Here is a 17405-nt window from a genome sequence, read left to right on the forward strand (position 1 = left end):
AGAAGCCACTCCGTGGCTTCTGAGTGCATGTGCATAAGAGGGGCGCACAGCTCCTCCTCGTCCTCCTCTTCCAGCGTGGACAACCGAGCTAGTTCCATGTCTCAAAGGTGGCGCCTCTCGTTCTTGAGTCTTTTTGAATACAAGCACACGGAAGCGAGTATCTTCAGCTAAATTGAAGCGTTCTAGCAGCTGAGGTAAGCGAGTGTCTACATCTAGGAAATTCGACAAGAAGTCACTCTCAAAAGGTCGCTGAGGTAAGTCGAAAGCGATGTTTAGAGGGTTGATGGAAGTCGAAGCGTACGAGCAGAAGGATCTAACATCCCCCTCATGGCCTCTATGATCGATGTCTCCATCATCCTCTATCTCCATCACTCCCCCGGCCCTCTCCATTTTGGGGGCATTTTTGGGGCATTGTTTTACACGTGTATGGATAACTGGGCACCACGTCCTTGCATTTCGTCGAGGTCCCTCCTGTGCAGAAGTGTCCTTCCCTCATTGGACACTCACCATCTCCAGTGCATGCATGGTCCACCACATGATTTCTTGCTCATTGCCCGCCTTCTCCAGCATGGGGCTTGTGTGGACACCTTCTCTGTTGTGCCAACGACATCGTGTTCGTCATGGGCGATGTAGAGCACTTCTTTGATTCTATAAGCGGGATGGGTATGGTCAAATGCTGCATGTGCTATTTCGGTGTTTAGTGCTTCAATCTGTTGGACATGCCATCCTTGGATTCGCGTACAAGATGTCACCAACTTCGTGAAGTAGCGCAGTTTGCCTATATGTAGCAGTTTGCACTTTGCTCATTCTATTCATGATCATGGGTGGTGAGGTTGAAGAAAATCAATTGTCTGGTGATTCAGAGCAGCAGGCGTTCAGAGATTCAATGGACAATAGCAACCAACAGTTCAAAAAAGGTAGAGAGTGATTTCATCTTTCGTTTCTAATCTCATTTCTACTTTCGATTTCAATCTTCAAGTTTGGTTTTTGGTTTTCGGCCTAATTTTGGGATTGCTCACAAACATGATGAGCATAGCTGAGCCTCGCCTAGGGTGTGTTGAAGAAGCTACCTCATGCTACCATGATGAATTTGTGTTTCTTTATCCCTAAACAAATAATTGTATTGCTGCTTTCTCGCTCAGCGTTTTTTGACTCGTTCTCTATAGAAGTCGTCGAAAGCTCCCAAAACCAAGCAAGAGCATTAGCTACAGCTTGTTCTCCTGCGAATGTCGCCAAAAGCTCCCAAAACCAAGCTCATGCATGTGCGATCAAATAATTAGGTCTGTGGCAAGCATGGTCATGTTTTTTGCTTTTGGCCAAGTGCCAACCTCCATCGCACGAACGTTTTTTTGCTTTCGGTCCAACATGGTGGTAGTTTGCATTTTTGCCATGACTCCAATTATTTCTTCATACAGTTAGGCCGTCTATAGTAATTTGCGTTCAGATTTTTTGAATAACGTTTTTGGTTCTTGAATTTTGAAGGAGTCTTATTTTTGCTTTCCAAGGTTGGATAGTCTCATAACGCTCACAATCCTTAGACTTTTTGTGCTTGGCAAACTAGACAATCAATTTCGCTAAGCATATATATGTTCTTTCAATCTGAATTCATGTAGTGATTGTGACTGAAGATGTGCGTGCTCTTGTCTTCTAGTTTTGTGTTTTTGTTGTAGTTGTTGAAGGGTATTATCTTGTAGCATTTTCTTTGGTGCGTGATGCCATTTGATATTGTCAATTTGCTGGCAAAAGTGTGCTCCAAGTTTCTCGCGCATTTGAGGTATTTTGAAATGATGTCATCAAAGAAGATGTTTGTGCTGCAAGGTCTAGTATTTGTAGTTTTGCAGCGCCTTTTTAGTAAAAGTGTACGTTCCTTGGAAGCACTTGTGTTTATGTAGACAAACTCTCTTGTTGCACTAGTAAGAGGTAACAATAAGCAAAGGTAGACAGCTTGTTGTGCCCTAATATGTTGTGTATGAAGTATAGCATTGCCTACCTTTCGGATGCGCTCGTTTGCGGAGATATTATTTTGGATGCTGTATGTAATTGCTGCTTTCACTACCTCATATGTCTCTTTGTCAATTTTCCTTATGTAAGATGTGCAATACGATGCTCCTCCGCGTGAGTTGATGACGAATTGGATATCTGTATTTGCTTCCCACAACTTTGAGATTGTAACGTTGAATTTTTTTGTGTTTATGTCCTTTGGCTCTCTTCTCAAGAATAATGTAGGCTCAATGATACTCCTTCATAGTGCAAGGATGTACTCGTCATTTGATAGTTGTAGCTTGTCAAGAAATGTGTTATAATCAAGCGACAGTGTTTCCTTATTATAACATGACCGATATTAGCTTGAAGTTTTTCTTCTGGTTGCTTTTATGAGAGGTGTTATGCAGAGGTTCCAGGACATGAGTTTGTTCAATGGGTGGGCACGAGAATACAACTAAACCGCTGGCGTAGTTATGGTTGTACTGTAGTCGGCGCTTTATTGCAACTACCACTCTCGTACTATAATCTATGAACTACGGCAACAAAGTTTGTGCTTTGTCTATATCTACGGCATGAACACTTTCACAATGTTGCCATGTAGTCCGAACTGGCCTTCGTACATTAACTCTCGGATTTGTACAAAAGGTATTCTAATCGAGACCAACTACTCCTCCACCTTATTTAAAGACGTAGTATATTTTGTCTTCGTAGGGAATGGCATGTTGTGGCATGAGAATTTGGGTAGAAGTCTTTTGTTGATGTGGTCATAGCATAAGGAACACATGTGCTGGCCTTTGATGGAGGCATATTGTAAGCATAATCTCTTGTCTTTCATGAATGCCTTGTGCTCGTCCCTAGCAAGTTTCATTTTGGACTTAAAAGCTAGGCATCCACAGCAAGCACACTCAAAACTAGGTGTGTCTTCAATTTTGTCAAGAAAATGTTTTTGTGCCTTGTTATAAATTCACTCTTGTTGAATCGTAGCCCATGCCAAGATTAGAGCATGGGATCTACAACTTATAGCCTGACAGCTTTACCAACAAGCCATGCCTTTTTTGGTGTATTACACTTGGAGCATTAACTGTTTCAAGAAAACAAGTGTGCTCGCTTGTGAAAAGGGACACGGACGGACTCAGGATTCTGTTGGAATTGGAGGCGGACAACCATATTTGGGGTTTCATCTGTCCACGGGCGGGTGTGAGACCCCCTAACCGTTTCAAAATTTAATTCCAAATGTTGGAATAAAACAAATTTCCACGAAAAAGAAAAAGGAAAGAGAAAAGCTGACGGCAGGATGACGGGAAGAGACGGCCGGGAGAATTTACCGGCGAGGGGGAATGAAATCTTCCGGCAGGAGAAGTGTATAAGAAGACGGCAAGCACGCGGCCATCCCGCAGCCAGAGAGACCCTTCTGCAAAGCATTTAATGCCTCCACGTGAACTTTCCTATAATCGCTCCTCACATCCCATCCCTTAATGAATCTCCTCCCCGCTTCCATTCTCTCCTCCTCCATCGCCGTTTTCTGCTTCATCACCTTTTGCCCACTCTCAAGACTCACACCCACCTCCTCCTCCTCTCCCTCGCTGGCTGCCACCACTCTCTTTTGCTTCAACACTCCCTCTCCAGATTGCTTCAACACCTCTTTTGCTATTTTGGTCATGCTTGCTTTGTAGCTGTTGCCATGCTTGCTAGCCACCCATTTAATTCCCTCCTCGCAGCTTTGCACCTCAGCCACTCTTTCCCTATCACCTGTAGTATCAGAATACCGCCGTCAGATCTCATCGACCTTGCTTCTACAGTCATAGAGGCTAGCATGTTTCTCCTCCCCATGACGTCCTCGCAATGCCAGAGACATTCATAGTCGGGACCATTTCATAAATACCCTCAGAAAGCAGACAACCCAGCAGTAGATGAATCTAACTCGAGCTATCTGGCTTCCGGGTCAGGATTTTGTTGCCGTTTGCAAGATTATGGGCGTGTGTACTGCTGCCTTCCCAGTTCGTTCGCTGTTTGCATGCTTCTGAACCATTGTAGAGTTGGGCTTTTAAAAGTTAGCGCATCGGTAAGTCGCTTGACTGTAATTTACTCCTCCAGCTCAATGGGTAGATCAGCTTTGCAATCATGAGGTTCCTATGAAGCATCTTTGTAAGACTACAGATTCTAGGAGCCACGGCAACTGTGCATCTATGTTCGACGATCTATCCCCTTAACCATTCCTTGCGTATCCGCACGTACGCATACAGAAATTGATCGGTCACCGTCACTGTTTCCATTGGCACTCTTCTTTCCTACTCTGAACGAAGTCCCGGTCTAACGTTCCTTCATCAGCTGCTTGTGCCCTCGCTTTGGGGCTCGTCAAGTTGGTGAGCGTCCAGCTTGTCTTTTCCTGTGAAGTTGAAGCAGTAAAGGCGACTGAAGCTTTGGTTCACGAAGGGAGGTCCTACTCCGTCCCGAAATTGTCTTTCATGTACATACAGGACCTTTCAGGATGCTGAAGAAACAGCCTCTTCTAGAGTGGCTGAATGATTGCCACTGAGAATAGCGGATGCGTGGCGACTTCAGGGAAAGAGGGCAAGTCTGTTGGACCGTTCATCGAACGTGCAGGACAAATGGGCGGTCCGAACATGGAATCAGGCGTATGAGATCAACTGCTTACACTACCACGATGAAAGAAGCAAACAGACTTCTGAGCTCCGACACTGGAATACAAACGAAAAACCGCAGCTTTATGATGAGCCCCATGAAACTAATTGGCAGCAAGCCTAATGGTTTCGAGAAGAAGGGCCAAGCCTGGTAAGGAAGTCACTTACATTGCTTTGCAAATTCTCCTTTTGATAATTGATTGTCGTCTGGTTCGAATGCAAACGATACGCGTTAGCTAGAACGATTAGTGCTGAATGTGTTTAATCTTTTGATAAGGGAAACTTTTCAGTTTTTGAACTTGTTACGATTCTAGATCTGCGTATTTGTCATTCACAAGGTGCCACCGGTGACATTACCAGGATTGTAAAAGATATATATTAGATAGGAGAAAATTTCCACCTCGCCCGTTATCCGCTCGCCAAGGGCGGGCCGGGGTGATGGAATAGCCAACAATTCCTTCCCTAGAGTTACGTGCTGAAACTTACTCCGGCTCGATAATTCGGTCAAATTACACTCGACAGTTGACATTCTGATGCGGCGTAGGAGCTGTAACTTTTGGACTCGTTTGAGTCGTTTCCCTATTGTCTTGAGTAGACTTAGGATCGGTTAAACGAGTACCCTTCAGTCTCTTGGTGTACTAATTGCCACTGCTCGGGATACAAGCTTTTGTGTAATGTTGTCGATGTACAGGTGTAAATATCGATCACCAAACGGATTGTCAGAAGTACACTGTAGTTTTCCTCGTGGACATAGAAGTATACAATATTAGAGCAGTTGGAACTTGGAAGTGGAAATCCTTTTCAACCACCGTGTAAGTAGAACTTTTGAATAATGTCTCGCGCACCTTAGAATTAAAATGTCCGAATACGCAGATTCGCTGCAAGATAGGATCAATTCGAATTCCCGGCTCGTGAATTACTCCAGAGGATATTCAGCGATATTGCAGTGTTGGGAAAGTTCTCGAATACAGGTTTCTGTTACCTACGCAGTTTAGTGAATACGTTTCATGTTTTTTTAAGATCAAGAAGATAAGTTTTTAAAAAGTATGTATCGAGAAAAAGTTATACAAATCTGGCAACCTTAAGATGTTTTTAAAGGATTCGCCTGCAGAGCTTGTCGGAGTTTTATCGCTGCACTCACGGAAGATTCACTTTTTCTCTTTTTCAAGGTTACGGTTATGTGATGGGAAGCTTATGAATCTGGCGATTTTCTATTTGTAGGTTCGTGGCAACGGAGCTGCAGAGCGACCTTGTGGTGGAAGTTGCTGATATAAGCTTCCATCTTCATAAGGTAAGTGCTCGTGAGTGTTTGTTGATTTTTGGAATACCTTCTCATGCGTTGAAGATAAGAGAAATACGGGCCTACATTTGAAATGGAGAAGTATGGTTTTAATCAAATACCCTGGAATCTAGCGATGGGAAAGTTGGAATGCTGGATAATTCTGTTGATTGCTGCGTTGTGATATCATGTTTTTGCTTCGTATGTACAGTTTCCTCTTCTCTCGAGAAGCGGACGCTTGAACCGCCTAGTATTCGAGTCCCGCGACACTCAAAAGGATCACATTGAACTCTCCGACATGCCGGGGGGACCAGAGGCTTTCGAATTGGCTGCTAAGTTCTGTTATGGTGTTGCCGTCGATCTTACTGCTTCCAATATTGCAGCACTGAGATGTGCTGCAGAGTACCTGGAAATGACAGAGGATCTGGAGGACGGGAACTTGATCTCCAAGACCGAGGCCTTCCTAAGCTTTGTCGTGCTGGCCTCGTGGAAGGACTCTATCACTGTATTGCAGAGTTGCGAAAGCTTAAATCCCTGGGCGGAAAATCTCCAGATTGTGAGAAGATGCAGCGAGTCCATCGCTTGGAAGGCGTGCACGGATCCTAGAGGTATAAGCTGGTCCTTCACTGGTCGAGGAGGCACCGAGTGCAGGACGGATGACAGTCCCCTTTGGAACGGCTTAAAGAATGACTTGAGGAAGGTGCCTCAAGATTGGTGGTTCGAGGATGTATCGAGTCTGTGCGTCCAATTTTTCGTGAAGGTTATCACCGCGATCAGAGCAAAAGGCATGAGACCAGATCTGATTGGAGCTGCAGCTGTCCAGTATGCACTGAAGTGGTTACCAGGTCTGGATCGGGAGCTCGGCCTAGTGAACGGGCAGGACTCGAGCGTCGATGCCAGTAACGGAGGCGCCGTGGAGTCCTTCAAGATAAACATCGGCAATGGGAGTGGCAATGATTTCACTACCTTGCAAGACAAGAATCGGAAGATGCTCGAGAGCATCGTGAGCATTCTTCCTCCTCAGATCAAGGGCTCTTCGACTTGCAGCTTTCTGCTTCGTCTTCTCCGCATGGCAAACATGCTGAATGCCAGCGTCGTCTGCAGGAAGGATTTGGAGAGGAGGGTTGGGCAGCAGCTGGAGCAAGCGACGCTGTCGGATTTGCTCATACCCTCCTTCAACCACACCGACGAGACACTTTTCGACGTGGATTTGGTACATCGAATGGTGGAAATCTTCCTGGCCCAAGAGCAGACGGTGCCCACGAGCCCAGTGTCGCAGCTCATGGGAGAGAGGGGAGGGTACTCGAACGGGAGTATGACGAGCAGCAAGGCTCAGGTGATAACGCCGCAGAATGCGAAGCTGAAAGTGGCGAAGCTAATGGACAGCTATTTGGCGGAGGTGGCAAGGGATGCGAATTTGACAGTGACGAAGTTCCAGGCACTGGCAGAGGAGCTACCGGAGTATGCGAGGGTGTGCGACGACGGGCTATACAGGGCGATCGACACATTCTTGAAGGTGAGCTAGTAGACATGTCCAGAGACATCTCCAGAGCTACACAGGCCAGAGAGAGAGAGAGAGAGAGAGAGCTCCATAGCTACACAGGCCAGAGAGAGAGTGAGAGAGAAAGAGAGAGTATTCTGTTCTTTTCACGTATCTTTGTGTAGTCTCGACAGCGGCTATAACGATAGATATCGAGATAAAGACAGATAGAGCAAAAACAGGCAGCAAAAACAGGGTCACGCGCAGGAGAAACAGTACAATCCCATGCAAGAACACCTTTTGCGTGTGAACTGCAAAGGGCGTGTTGGTTTGGCAACTTCATACCCTTCCATGGCGCTGAGGGGCACCTCGGTGTGGCTTTCACCCCTGCGTGGAAACAGGTCCCCAGAGCGCGCAAAGTGGGTGGGAGACAAACTTTTATTGTACTTAGGGTTCCCATCATGCATGCCCCTTCCTATCTTACGGCCCACATGATCTCCCCCTTCCACGTCCCCCCTCTACCCTCTTCTTCTATCATGTTCATCACTCTCAACACTACACATTCTTCACATGCACACTAGTTACTCTATGCCATCTTTTTCCATGAGGTATTTCTCAACTGAATTCTCTTCTTCTAATAATATTGCTCTACATTTAAGTGTCCTTAGATCCTTTGGCTTTTGTTAGTCATATAGATAAGAGTTTGTGCATGTTCCTAGATTCACCTGTAAACTTGTATAGGTAAGAGTCTCACAAATATGGGGCCTAAACATATCTAGCAAATGAAGTTTACATTTGACCATGTATTCTTAAGCATGCTAGCTTGTTATTTTGTGGGTTATATTGCATCATTACACATAGGTATACATATACTAACACTACCATATCTAATTTTGCTCTACAGGCCCACTCAAGTACAGCAGAGGTGGATCGAAAGCGATTGTGTCGACTCATGGATTGCCAGAAGCTATCCTTAGATGCTTGCATGCATGCAGCACAAAATGAACGGTTACCACTCCGAGTGGTGGTACAGGTGCTTTTCTGTGAGCAAGTGAAGCTGCGTAATGCCATCACAGGTAGTGCTTTGGCAGCACAAGCACAACGCTCACTAGTTCAACCAAGCTACTATGACTCACCAGTCGCTGTGGAGGATGGAGACTTTGTAGCAGTGGAACATGGAGGAAGTGCACCAGATTGGTGCACCGCACGACAGGATATTCACTCCTTGAAGCAAGACGTGGAGACAATCAAGGCCAAGTATGCAAAACTACAAGCTGACTATGCCACGTTACAGCGCCAACTAGAGGGAGTGTCAAAGAATGGTGGCTTTGCCCCTGCCACTACACCTAAGACTAGTGGAGGGGGTGGTCATAGTTTCCCTTGGAGTAGTGGTTGGAAAAAACTTGTCCGTGCTCCTGGCCAAATCTTCAACATCTCACGCCTCTCCATGGATGAGACTAGCACCAGGACTGCCACTCCATCCCTTGCCCACCGTAAGCCACCTCGATGGCGGCGCAACTCAATCTCCTAGTTTTTGTGCCCTCACTCCTTTGCATTGTTTTGCCCACTCACATGCCTTTATCTATAATTATTTTCACTTCAAATAGTGCAATATGCCTCTCGACATGTTGCATATAAGGGTAACATGCTCTATTTAACTTTGCTAGTCATCCCCTTGCCTTGTCCTTCCATTGTAGTTGACTCTTAGGTTGGAAACTTACACACTTCATTGTAAATCATTTAACAAATTATGGCAAAAGTATTTGCTTTCATGTGGTGTTTCATGTGATTACCGTCATCATTGGTTTGATTTGTACATGGAAATTCTGTGTACTATTCTATCTTACATTGTAGTTGGAATAAGAGATGTGATGTGGATCTCTCAATAGTTAGTACACTCCACGACCCAAGCTTGTAATGGATCTATGCTTCCATATCCTCTTTGAGTGTATGATTTGCATCTCTTTTCTCTTTTCATTTCAAAGCTTTTAAGTAGAGAAAAATCATAAGTTTGACCTTACATATTTTAGAGCTACGATGTTTATGTAGGTATATATACATTCCTTCACAACAAAATATCATAAAATGTATACTTGCTAGAAATTTGGCCCCACACCTACATTATGTCTCATAGACAAATATGTTCACCTCACCATGTAAAATATCAACTGTGGATCTTGTATCATTTTGTGTGAGCATTGATGGCAAAAAATCATAAGTTTGACCTTACATATTTTAGAGCTATGATGTTTATGTAGGTATATATACATTCCTTTGCAACAAAATATCATAAAATGTTAACTTGCTAGTCTCAAGTTTGGCCCCACACTCACATTATGTCTCATAGTCAGACATGTTCACCTCACCATGTAAAATATCGACTGTGGATCTTGTATCATTTTGTGTGAGCATTGATGACATTCTTATGACTATGATAACTACACATAATCATGCATGATTTTTAGAGATTGGAATTGCATGGACTCTTCCTGGACTCTTTGAATTTCTTTTACCCCTCCTTAAGTCACATTAGCAAATCAATAATGACATTTGATTTGTCTAACAAGCATTTGGTAACATTATGATGTTCTTGCAATCTTGTGGGTATGGAGATTCTTGATCTCATCAAGGGAGCTGTAAACGTTTTAGATACTGTTGAAAAGCACTCCCACCAACTAAAAAGAGAAAAGAAATTGATGTCAAATATATCTATAATCTTGTACATTAGGTGCTTCAAAGTACATGACACACGTGATCTTCTAAACACTTCTATGTTGGGAAATTTGCATTTTCTTGCAAATTTCAATGGAGTCTTCATGAAATTTTCCCTTACTTTTACTATTCTTTTGTCTTTTCGATTTTTTTCACATTGGGAATGCCTCAATGGTCCTCTTTGTGTCATGTCACTCTAACTTCATGTGGTGGGGAGTCTCTTGTTCTAATGCATATGGTGCCTACTACTCTTAGTACAATTCATGTGTTATACACTAACACAAATTTCTATGAGTACCTCGTGAAAGCTACCCTGAAGTCTATTTATTTGACATGCTAATTTGGAAGTATATTTGATGCTAGCATTATCGACTCATTCATCTTAAAGCATTGGAATGCAATCATTCTAATACAGCCATAGGTGTCTGTCATGAGCAGTCTGCAGAACCCTTTTCCCTTGACTTGTAGTATAAATTGTTTGAGGTCGAATAGTGTCTAGGCTACGTCAGCAATGAGATTGAAACTCAAGTGCCGTGGAGGTTCTCGTTTACATTAAAGAAGCATTTTTCCCTCTCTAGTTGTTTGATTCAATTTTGAAGAATCGAAGTGAGTCAAAACTTTTCCAGGAGTGATGCTAGCATTCCTTGAAAGCTCAACTAAGGTCTAGTTTTAAAATGAAGTTGAATGGTCAAGCAAAATTCGTACAAGTTGATTGTGGCCTTGATTGAGCATTTCAATAGAAGTGAAGAGCCTACAAATGTGCATCTATGGGTGGCCCATTTGAGAGAAGTAGAGGGAGAGATGGTGCATCGATATGTGGATCAAGCAACCATTCTCTTTGATTCTTAAAGACCACCCAACCAGGGTTGGCTATTGGCATGACTCAATATGTATTGAATCACATGATTGGTGGAGTGAGAGATGAAAGTGAGTAAAGTTGAAATGGAAGACAACAACCATGCCGTATGCACTAGATATTGCCCAAAAGTTTGAGAAGGTACAACAAGATCCTAAGCTAGAAACCCCTCTCCCTAGTCTTTCATGTTGAAAAGTTCAAGCATTGTTTCCTTGGTATACAATTTTTTTTGCATGGTAAGTGATGGGCTATCAAAGCAAATGCCTCCATCTCCACATTCTTCCAACAACAGTAGCCAAGTGGCTAAGGATAGTTTCTTTTACTTTCAAAATGGTAAAAGGGGGATTCTCTTATCCAAAAAAGTCTCTCAATGGCCTAGAAATAGGGAAGAAGTGACAAGCCTCCACTTAGCCCTTCATACTTAGACATGGAGAGAAAGAGGATATTGTGACATCTTTCCTTGTGTTCCCATTGATGCACTAGTGATCCGTAATTCATCCATGTCCATCAATCTCTAGAGGGGTCACGTAAAAAAAAATGTGACTATTGCATGCATTCTATAAAAGGATATGTTTAAATCATGTTCTTAATAGAAATATATTATAGAGCGGTATCATTAAAAAAATTTTAAAGAAAAGTTAGAGATGTGCGTAGAGCAAGGGTGTCTTTTAATCATACAATATTCATTGTTAAGGGATAGGCCTTGAACGCATGTGATATATGGTTTACATATAGTAATTACCCCGATCCATCAATGAAGAATGTCATTCAGGTCTCTTTTGGTCTACAAAAGGCACAAAGGAGAAAATCTTGGAGGGAAAAAGGGAAGGGCTAGAGAATTCGATCGGGTTAGTGATTCATACTTGGTGGAAGAATGGTTGGTGGAGGAGAACAAGGGGAAGACAATATAGCCAACGTATATTGCTAATTTGGATGCATCAAGCCGGTGAGGAAGATGCCACATGGTCAAAATTGACCCTCAACACCTTTCGCTCCGGGTGCTTCTTCATTTAGAGACAAATGAACTTGAAAGTTAGAAAATGGCCATTTTTTTACAGTCAATTAGAAGTGACAAATCATCTTTTAGAAAAGAAAACATGGTTTAATGCATATCGATTGATATACATTATGATGTCTGTGTGATTTTTATTTGATTTCAATATTAATGTATAATTCACATGCATTGTGCTAAGAGGACTAGGCACCATATGCACTATAAGAAGAGACTCGAAACCACATGAAGTAGTATCGACACCACTGAAGAGAGGTGCCTTGCAAAAAGTGTAGAGACTGTCATGGAACCCCTTACAAAAAGTGTAGAGACCCTTGAGTTCCCCTTAAAATTGTGTAGAGACCATCCATTTCACTTTGTGTAGAGTCCGTCATGTGTAAAATCTCTCAATGGAAAGAAGCTCCCACTCATTGGGGTTCAATGTTCAATCCTATTATTGTACTTGGATCTTCTTATATCCATGCTCCCTTAACACTACCAATGTGTGGCAGCATGCTCTAACCTTGCAATCTCTCACCTCCTCTCCTCTCCCCTCTTCCTCCTCCTCCCTTCTCCTTCTCTCTTCCTTCTCCTCCCTTCTCCTCCCTTCTTCTTCTCTCCCTTCTCCTTCTCCTCCTCCCTTCTCCTCTTCCTCCTCCCTTGTCCTCCCTTCTCCTTTTCCTCCTCCCTCCTAATAACACTTCTTCATGCCTCCTAGACCCTAAACCCCACGAATTTGTGAAGAAGACTAGCTCTCCACTCCCCAACCTTAAACTGCAAAACTCTCTCAACCATAAACCCCTAGTTAGCTTCCTCAATCCTATCCTTCTTCTAAACTCTACAAGACTTACCCATGCATCATCAATCCTCAACCTTAAACCCCTAGTTAGCTTCCTCAATCCTCCTCCTCCCCCCTAATAACAATTCTTCACTCCTTCTAGACCCTAAACCCCAAGAATTTGTGAATAAGACTAGCTCTCCACTTTTCAACCTTGAACTACAAAACTCTCTCAAGCTTAAACCCCTAGTTAGCTTCCTCAATCCTATCCTTCTTCTAAACTCTACAAGAATTACCCAAGACCTTGAACCCCATGAAGGTGAGAACGTCCATCAAATCTTGTGATCAACACTTTTTTTTCACCTAATCTCATACAAGAACCACTTTCTCTGCTTTAGCCTACACCTCTCACTAGAATTGACCCAAGAACATACGCTACAATTGTGAACACCTATGACACAACAAGAAATGACATAACCATAGGTGACTAAATTGGGAATGAGAGAAAAAGTGACAACATTTTGGTGCCGCTACTTGGGAGGTTAGCACTTGAAGCAAAAGAAAATTTGTGTTTGCTTGCAGGAAAAAGAACACGTGTTTGCTTGCTGAAAAAAGAACATTTAATTACATGGTGACATCCATAAATCAAATGAACAAATAATGATAAAAATTAACCCTCTAAACACCCACACCCTATAAAAGTATATTTGCCATTCCTCAATCCTTCTCATTCACTTTTGCACATGCCCCTCTCTCAAACGATCGCCATTTTTTCTAGCCACCTCCACTTTCCATCCACCTCTTCTCTCCCTTGTCATATGAGCCCACCAATCTAAAGATATTAGAATCTCAACCATTGTGCCTTGTTTGAGAGCACCTCCCTAGTGCCACCCAAACCTCCATCCGACCTACTGCCATTTGTGGCCCTGTTGTACCCCATGCCCTAACTCTATATGCCACTTCTAGGGCCGTGTCACATCTCAGCCCATCCAACCCAAACCCATCACTCTCAATCTCATGTCCCAAAAAAACATCCCTTATCATCTCCCTCTCTCAACTCCATGCCACTACCCTCATCAAACCCTAATCCCAACATCCAACATTCCCCCTCCCCCTTTCACAACCTGTTTACCCAACCACCTTGTATAGCCTTGACATTGCATGCCCCCACATAGCCTTGAATGCATTTCTCTAATGATTGGACCCCCCTTGAATCACAACAAACCCATTTGACATCCCCATTTCTCGTTGGCATCCCCTTTTGCTTCCATCGGTGCTCTTTTTATTGCCGACCCCCCTTAGCCTACTAATTCTAGTCCTCGACCTAAATACTAACCACTAACCTAGATAAACTAAATTTGAGTAACATTAAACCAACCCTGTTAGAGAAGTCTAACCATAGTTAGTCTAAACAACTAAAGTAACCTTGCATAAAGTTTAAACCAACTTAGGTTACATTAATCTACTTTAAGTTAGCCTAAGCTAACTTATTTGGTCCTGATTACTTAATCTAACCCCATTGGGTTTAATCTTTTAAATGTGAGGGTATGTTCACACCTAACCTTAAAGACCAAATTTTCTAATTTTCACCCCATGTATGACTAACCCCATGACTTACTCAATTGAAGCCTAAATTGGACCCTGTCAAACCCCATCTTTGACACATTCAAAGAGCATGTTTTGCATGAATTTTCCAATACGTTTGAATAATTTTGTGCATCATATACCATTCCAATTATTGTTTTAGGCTTATGTTGTGGGAGAAATCATCATAACTTCAAACAAAACATATTAAAGACATGGCCTTGACTACCATAATATATCCAGATGTGTATCAACAATACAATGGATCAGCTAGAGTCAATCCCACAAGAACTTAGCACTATGTATGATCCACATTGCATACATGCCCACATTCTAGGCAAAGGTAATTCCACATAATTTGTTGATTTGTTTGAGATCAGAGATGGTTAGGAGAATTTGCAAGGCAAGAGGAAGACTATTTAAACCTTTTTCACAACCCCTCAAGGAGAACCATTCAAAGTACCTCATTTAATGGATGTGGAAATTAAAACTCCTAGCCCATGCTCCTATATACAATTTACAATAACTAATAGAACAATCTTGGGTATCAAATAGAATGTGCCATGCACAAATTCTAGAAATCATGAAACATTATATTAAAAGCCAAAGGAATTTAGCATATAACATTGACAAAGGTAATTTAAAAGAATTAGGATATCATGTGACAAATCATTTCAATAAGCTACATAATGCTTTTATAGAATTAATTTTTTTAATAATAGGGCACCAATTAATCAAAATCTTATCGGAAAATTTTTGTCAAAGCATCACTCAAAGGCAAACAATTCATCAACAAATGGGCACTGTTCATCAAGGGTGTCATTAATATGAGAATTTCAATAGCAAGACAAAATAAGATCATGGCATCTACTAAGATATCAATTTCAACTAATGGAGGCACAAAGAAATAGTTCAAGCAACCCATAATGCAAATCAATTGACCATTCAATTGAAACTTCAAGCATTTTCACGATCCTTATACATAACATTGACAAATTGTTACCTGGACTTTCACTATTGGGTCAAGGCACAAAAGGTCAACTACTATTGAATTAAAACCTTGTACTCATAATTCCTCTATAAAATGTCACAATGGAGCCTATATGGGATCAAGTTCTAAAGGATTTTCCCCAATACATAGACATGTATACTAGTACAATGGATCAATTGGAGACGATCCCATCATAACTTGGCACGGGACATGATCCACTTGTTAGAAATCGAACAATAGAGTGTATCAGAGTCAAAGACTGATAGAATAGCCCAAGAGCTCACACTGTGTGTGTGGGGAGTGGAATCACAAACTTCTTAAACTTATGTGCTTCAAAAAGATGTGCAGACTCATCAATACACAATGATCCATCTAGATATAGAAGCTACCAAAAGAATATATTTCCGCCCAAAACTATGGACACAATACAAAGAGAGATTGATCCAAAGTCCCACCAAAGTGTGGTCCTTTGATCTTACCACCATGTACTTTGGATCGATACAAAGAGAGATCGATCCAAAGTCCCACCAAAGCGTGGTCCTTTGATCTTACCACCATGTACTTCTACTATCTACCAAATTTCTCTAAAACTTGAGCCCGCATGCTCCACTAGAGTGTGTTCCTTTGATCTTACCACCCTGGTGCCAATGTATAAGAGAACCATTTGATTGGTACCTCAAAATGGATGTGGAAATAAAAAACTCATGGCCCATGCTCTAACTATATTTAATACTACACTTTACAATATTTGATGACAAAATGTTGCATTTCAACAAGAATTTATCATCCATAAACTTTGGCAGTTATGAAAGACCAGACAAAGGGATTCACAATCTAACATTGCCAAAGGTAGTTCAAAAGGAACATGATAAATGGAAAACTATTTAAACAAGCTAAAAAGTGCTATCAACTATGGAAATTTGTCACTAACAAATCACAGTTGAATAAATATTTCGTCAAAGGATTGCATAAATAAATTCATGAGCCAATGGATCATTATAGTTGCAAAACTAGAGTTTGAGAAATGATTGAAGCAAAATGAGAAAAGGTAGGCTATTAAACCTAGAGGTGATACAAGTAGAGCCATTTCTTTATCTACTGCTGATAAAGGTAGGTAAAAGTCTATAAAGTCATTAGATGCCCTAAATATTAATCCACATAATCTGCCAATGTATTCAAAGGAATCACCTATCACTAAGATGTGCTCAATGGAATGCCTGCCAACAAGCAAAAAGAAAAAGAAAAAGAAGAAGAAAGAAGCTAAAAAAGGTACAATAAATGTACAATCATTTGACAACCCCAAACCAAACCTACAAAATTAGATTGCACAAAGGGGGATGCAATCCAAAGGATAGCTCTAAGAGGTTTCAACACATATCTACTTGATGATAACAAAACTATGATGTGTCATTCAAGATCCTGTCTACCACTTGAGCTCTTTGCTTACTATACTTCTACATAAAAATGAATAGCAAGCATTCTCTCTTATAAGTCTTAATAATGGATGCCAACCAAGGAAGGGGAATTTCAACTTGACCACATAACAAAGGATTCCCCATGAACAAACACAAAGATGTAACAATTAGAAACACTTTCTTATCAAAATCCTCGAAGGCCGATCCTCAACACATTCAAGAAAGTAGAACAAAAAGAAGGAGAACCACTTAAAATTTTGCAATGATTCAAGTATTTTTCCCAAGTAGCAAGTACAATTAATAAATGGATTTAGATGCTTGGCATAGTTTCCAACCTAGCTCGGACAACAGCTACAATAGGAGCAAGATCAAAAGAACAAACTTACTTCATTCCAAGAAAAACCAAATAGTGAGATACTAGACTTAAGAGTATAGCTCATTAAAAATTATACAAATGCTAGCAATTGATACTGGGCCCTATCATAGATCTATGCCAATTGTTGGAATCCAAAATGAAGTATCAACACTATCAAAATGACAAAAAGACTCTCAAGCCAAGACCCACTCGACACTAAAAGGTCAAATTGGACACCGAAGGGAATCCCTCCCGACAAAATGACAACATGGACTTTTCAACAAGAAATTCAAAGGTCACTCAGCAAAATAAGGAGTATTCCATACCATACAATCACAT

The 17405-nt window shown here is 41.7% G+C and overlaps 1 protein-coding gene across 1 annotated transcript; it reads left to right on the plus strand.

Annotated features, from left to right (window-relative positions):
• The first annotated feature begins 4338 nt into the window (after positions 1–4338).
• Positions 4339–9093, plus strand: LOC147888709 (root phototropism protein 3-like). Its single transcript, XM_087392535.1, has 4 exons — positions 4339–4776; positions 5847–5916; positions 6116–7420; positions 8289–9093. Exons 1-4 carry the CDS (start codon positions 4529–4531, stop codon positions 8913–8915), a joined length of 2250 nt encoding a protein of 749 aa, XP_087248661.1. The 5' UTR covers positions 4339–4528; the 3' UTR covers positions 8916–9093.
• The last annotated feature ends 8312 nt before the right edge of the window (positions 9094–17405 follow it).

This window comes from Dipteris shenzhenensis, chromosome 21 (genome assembly GCF_047967505.1).
Source record: "Dipteris shenzhenensis isolate YYH24624 ecotype China chromosome 21, Dip_SZ_1.0, whole genome shotgun sequence".
NCBI classification, from domain to species: domain Eukaryota; kingdom Viridiplantae; phylum Streptophyta; class Polypodiopsida; order Gleicheniales; family Dipteridaceae; genus Dipteris; species Dipteris shenzhenensis.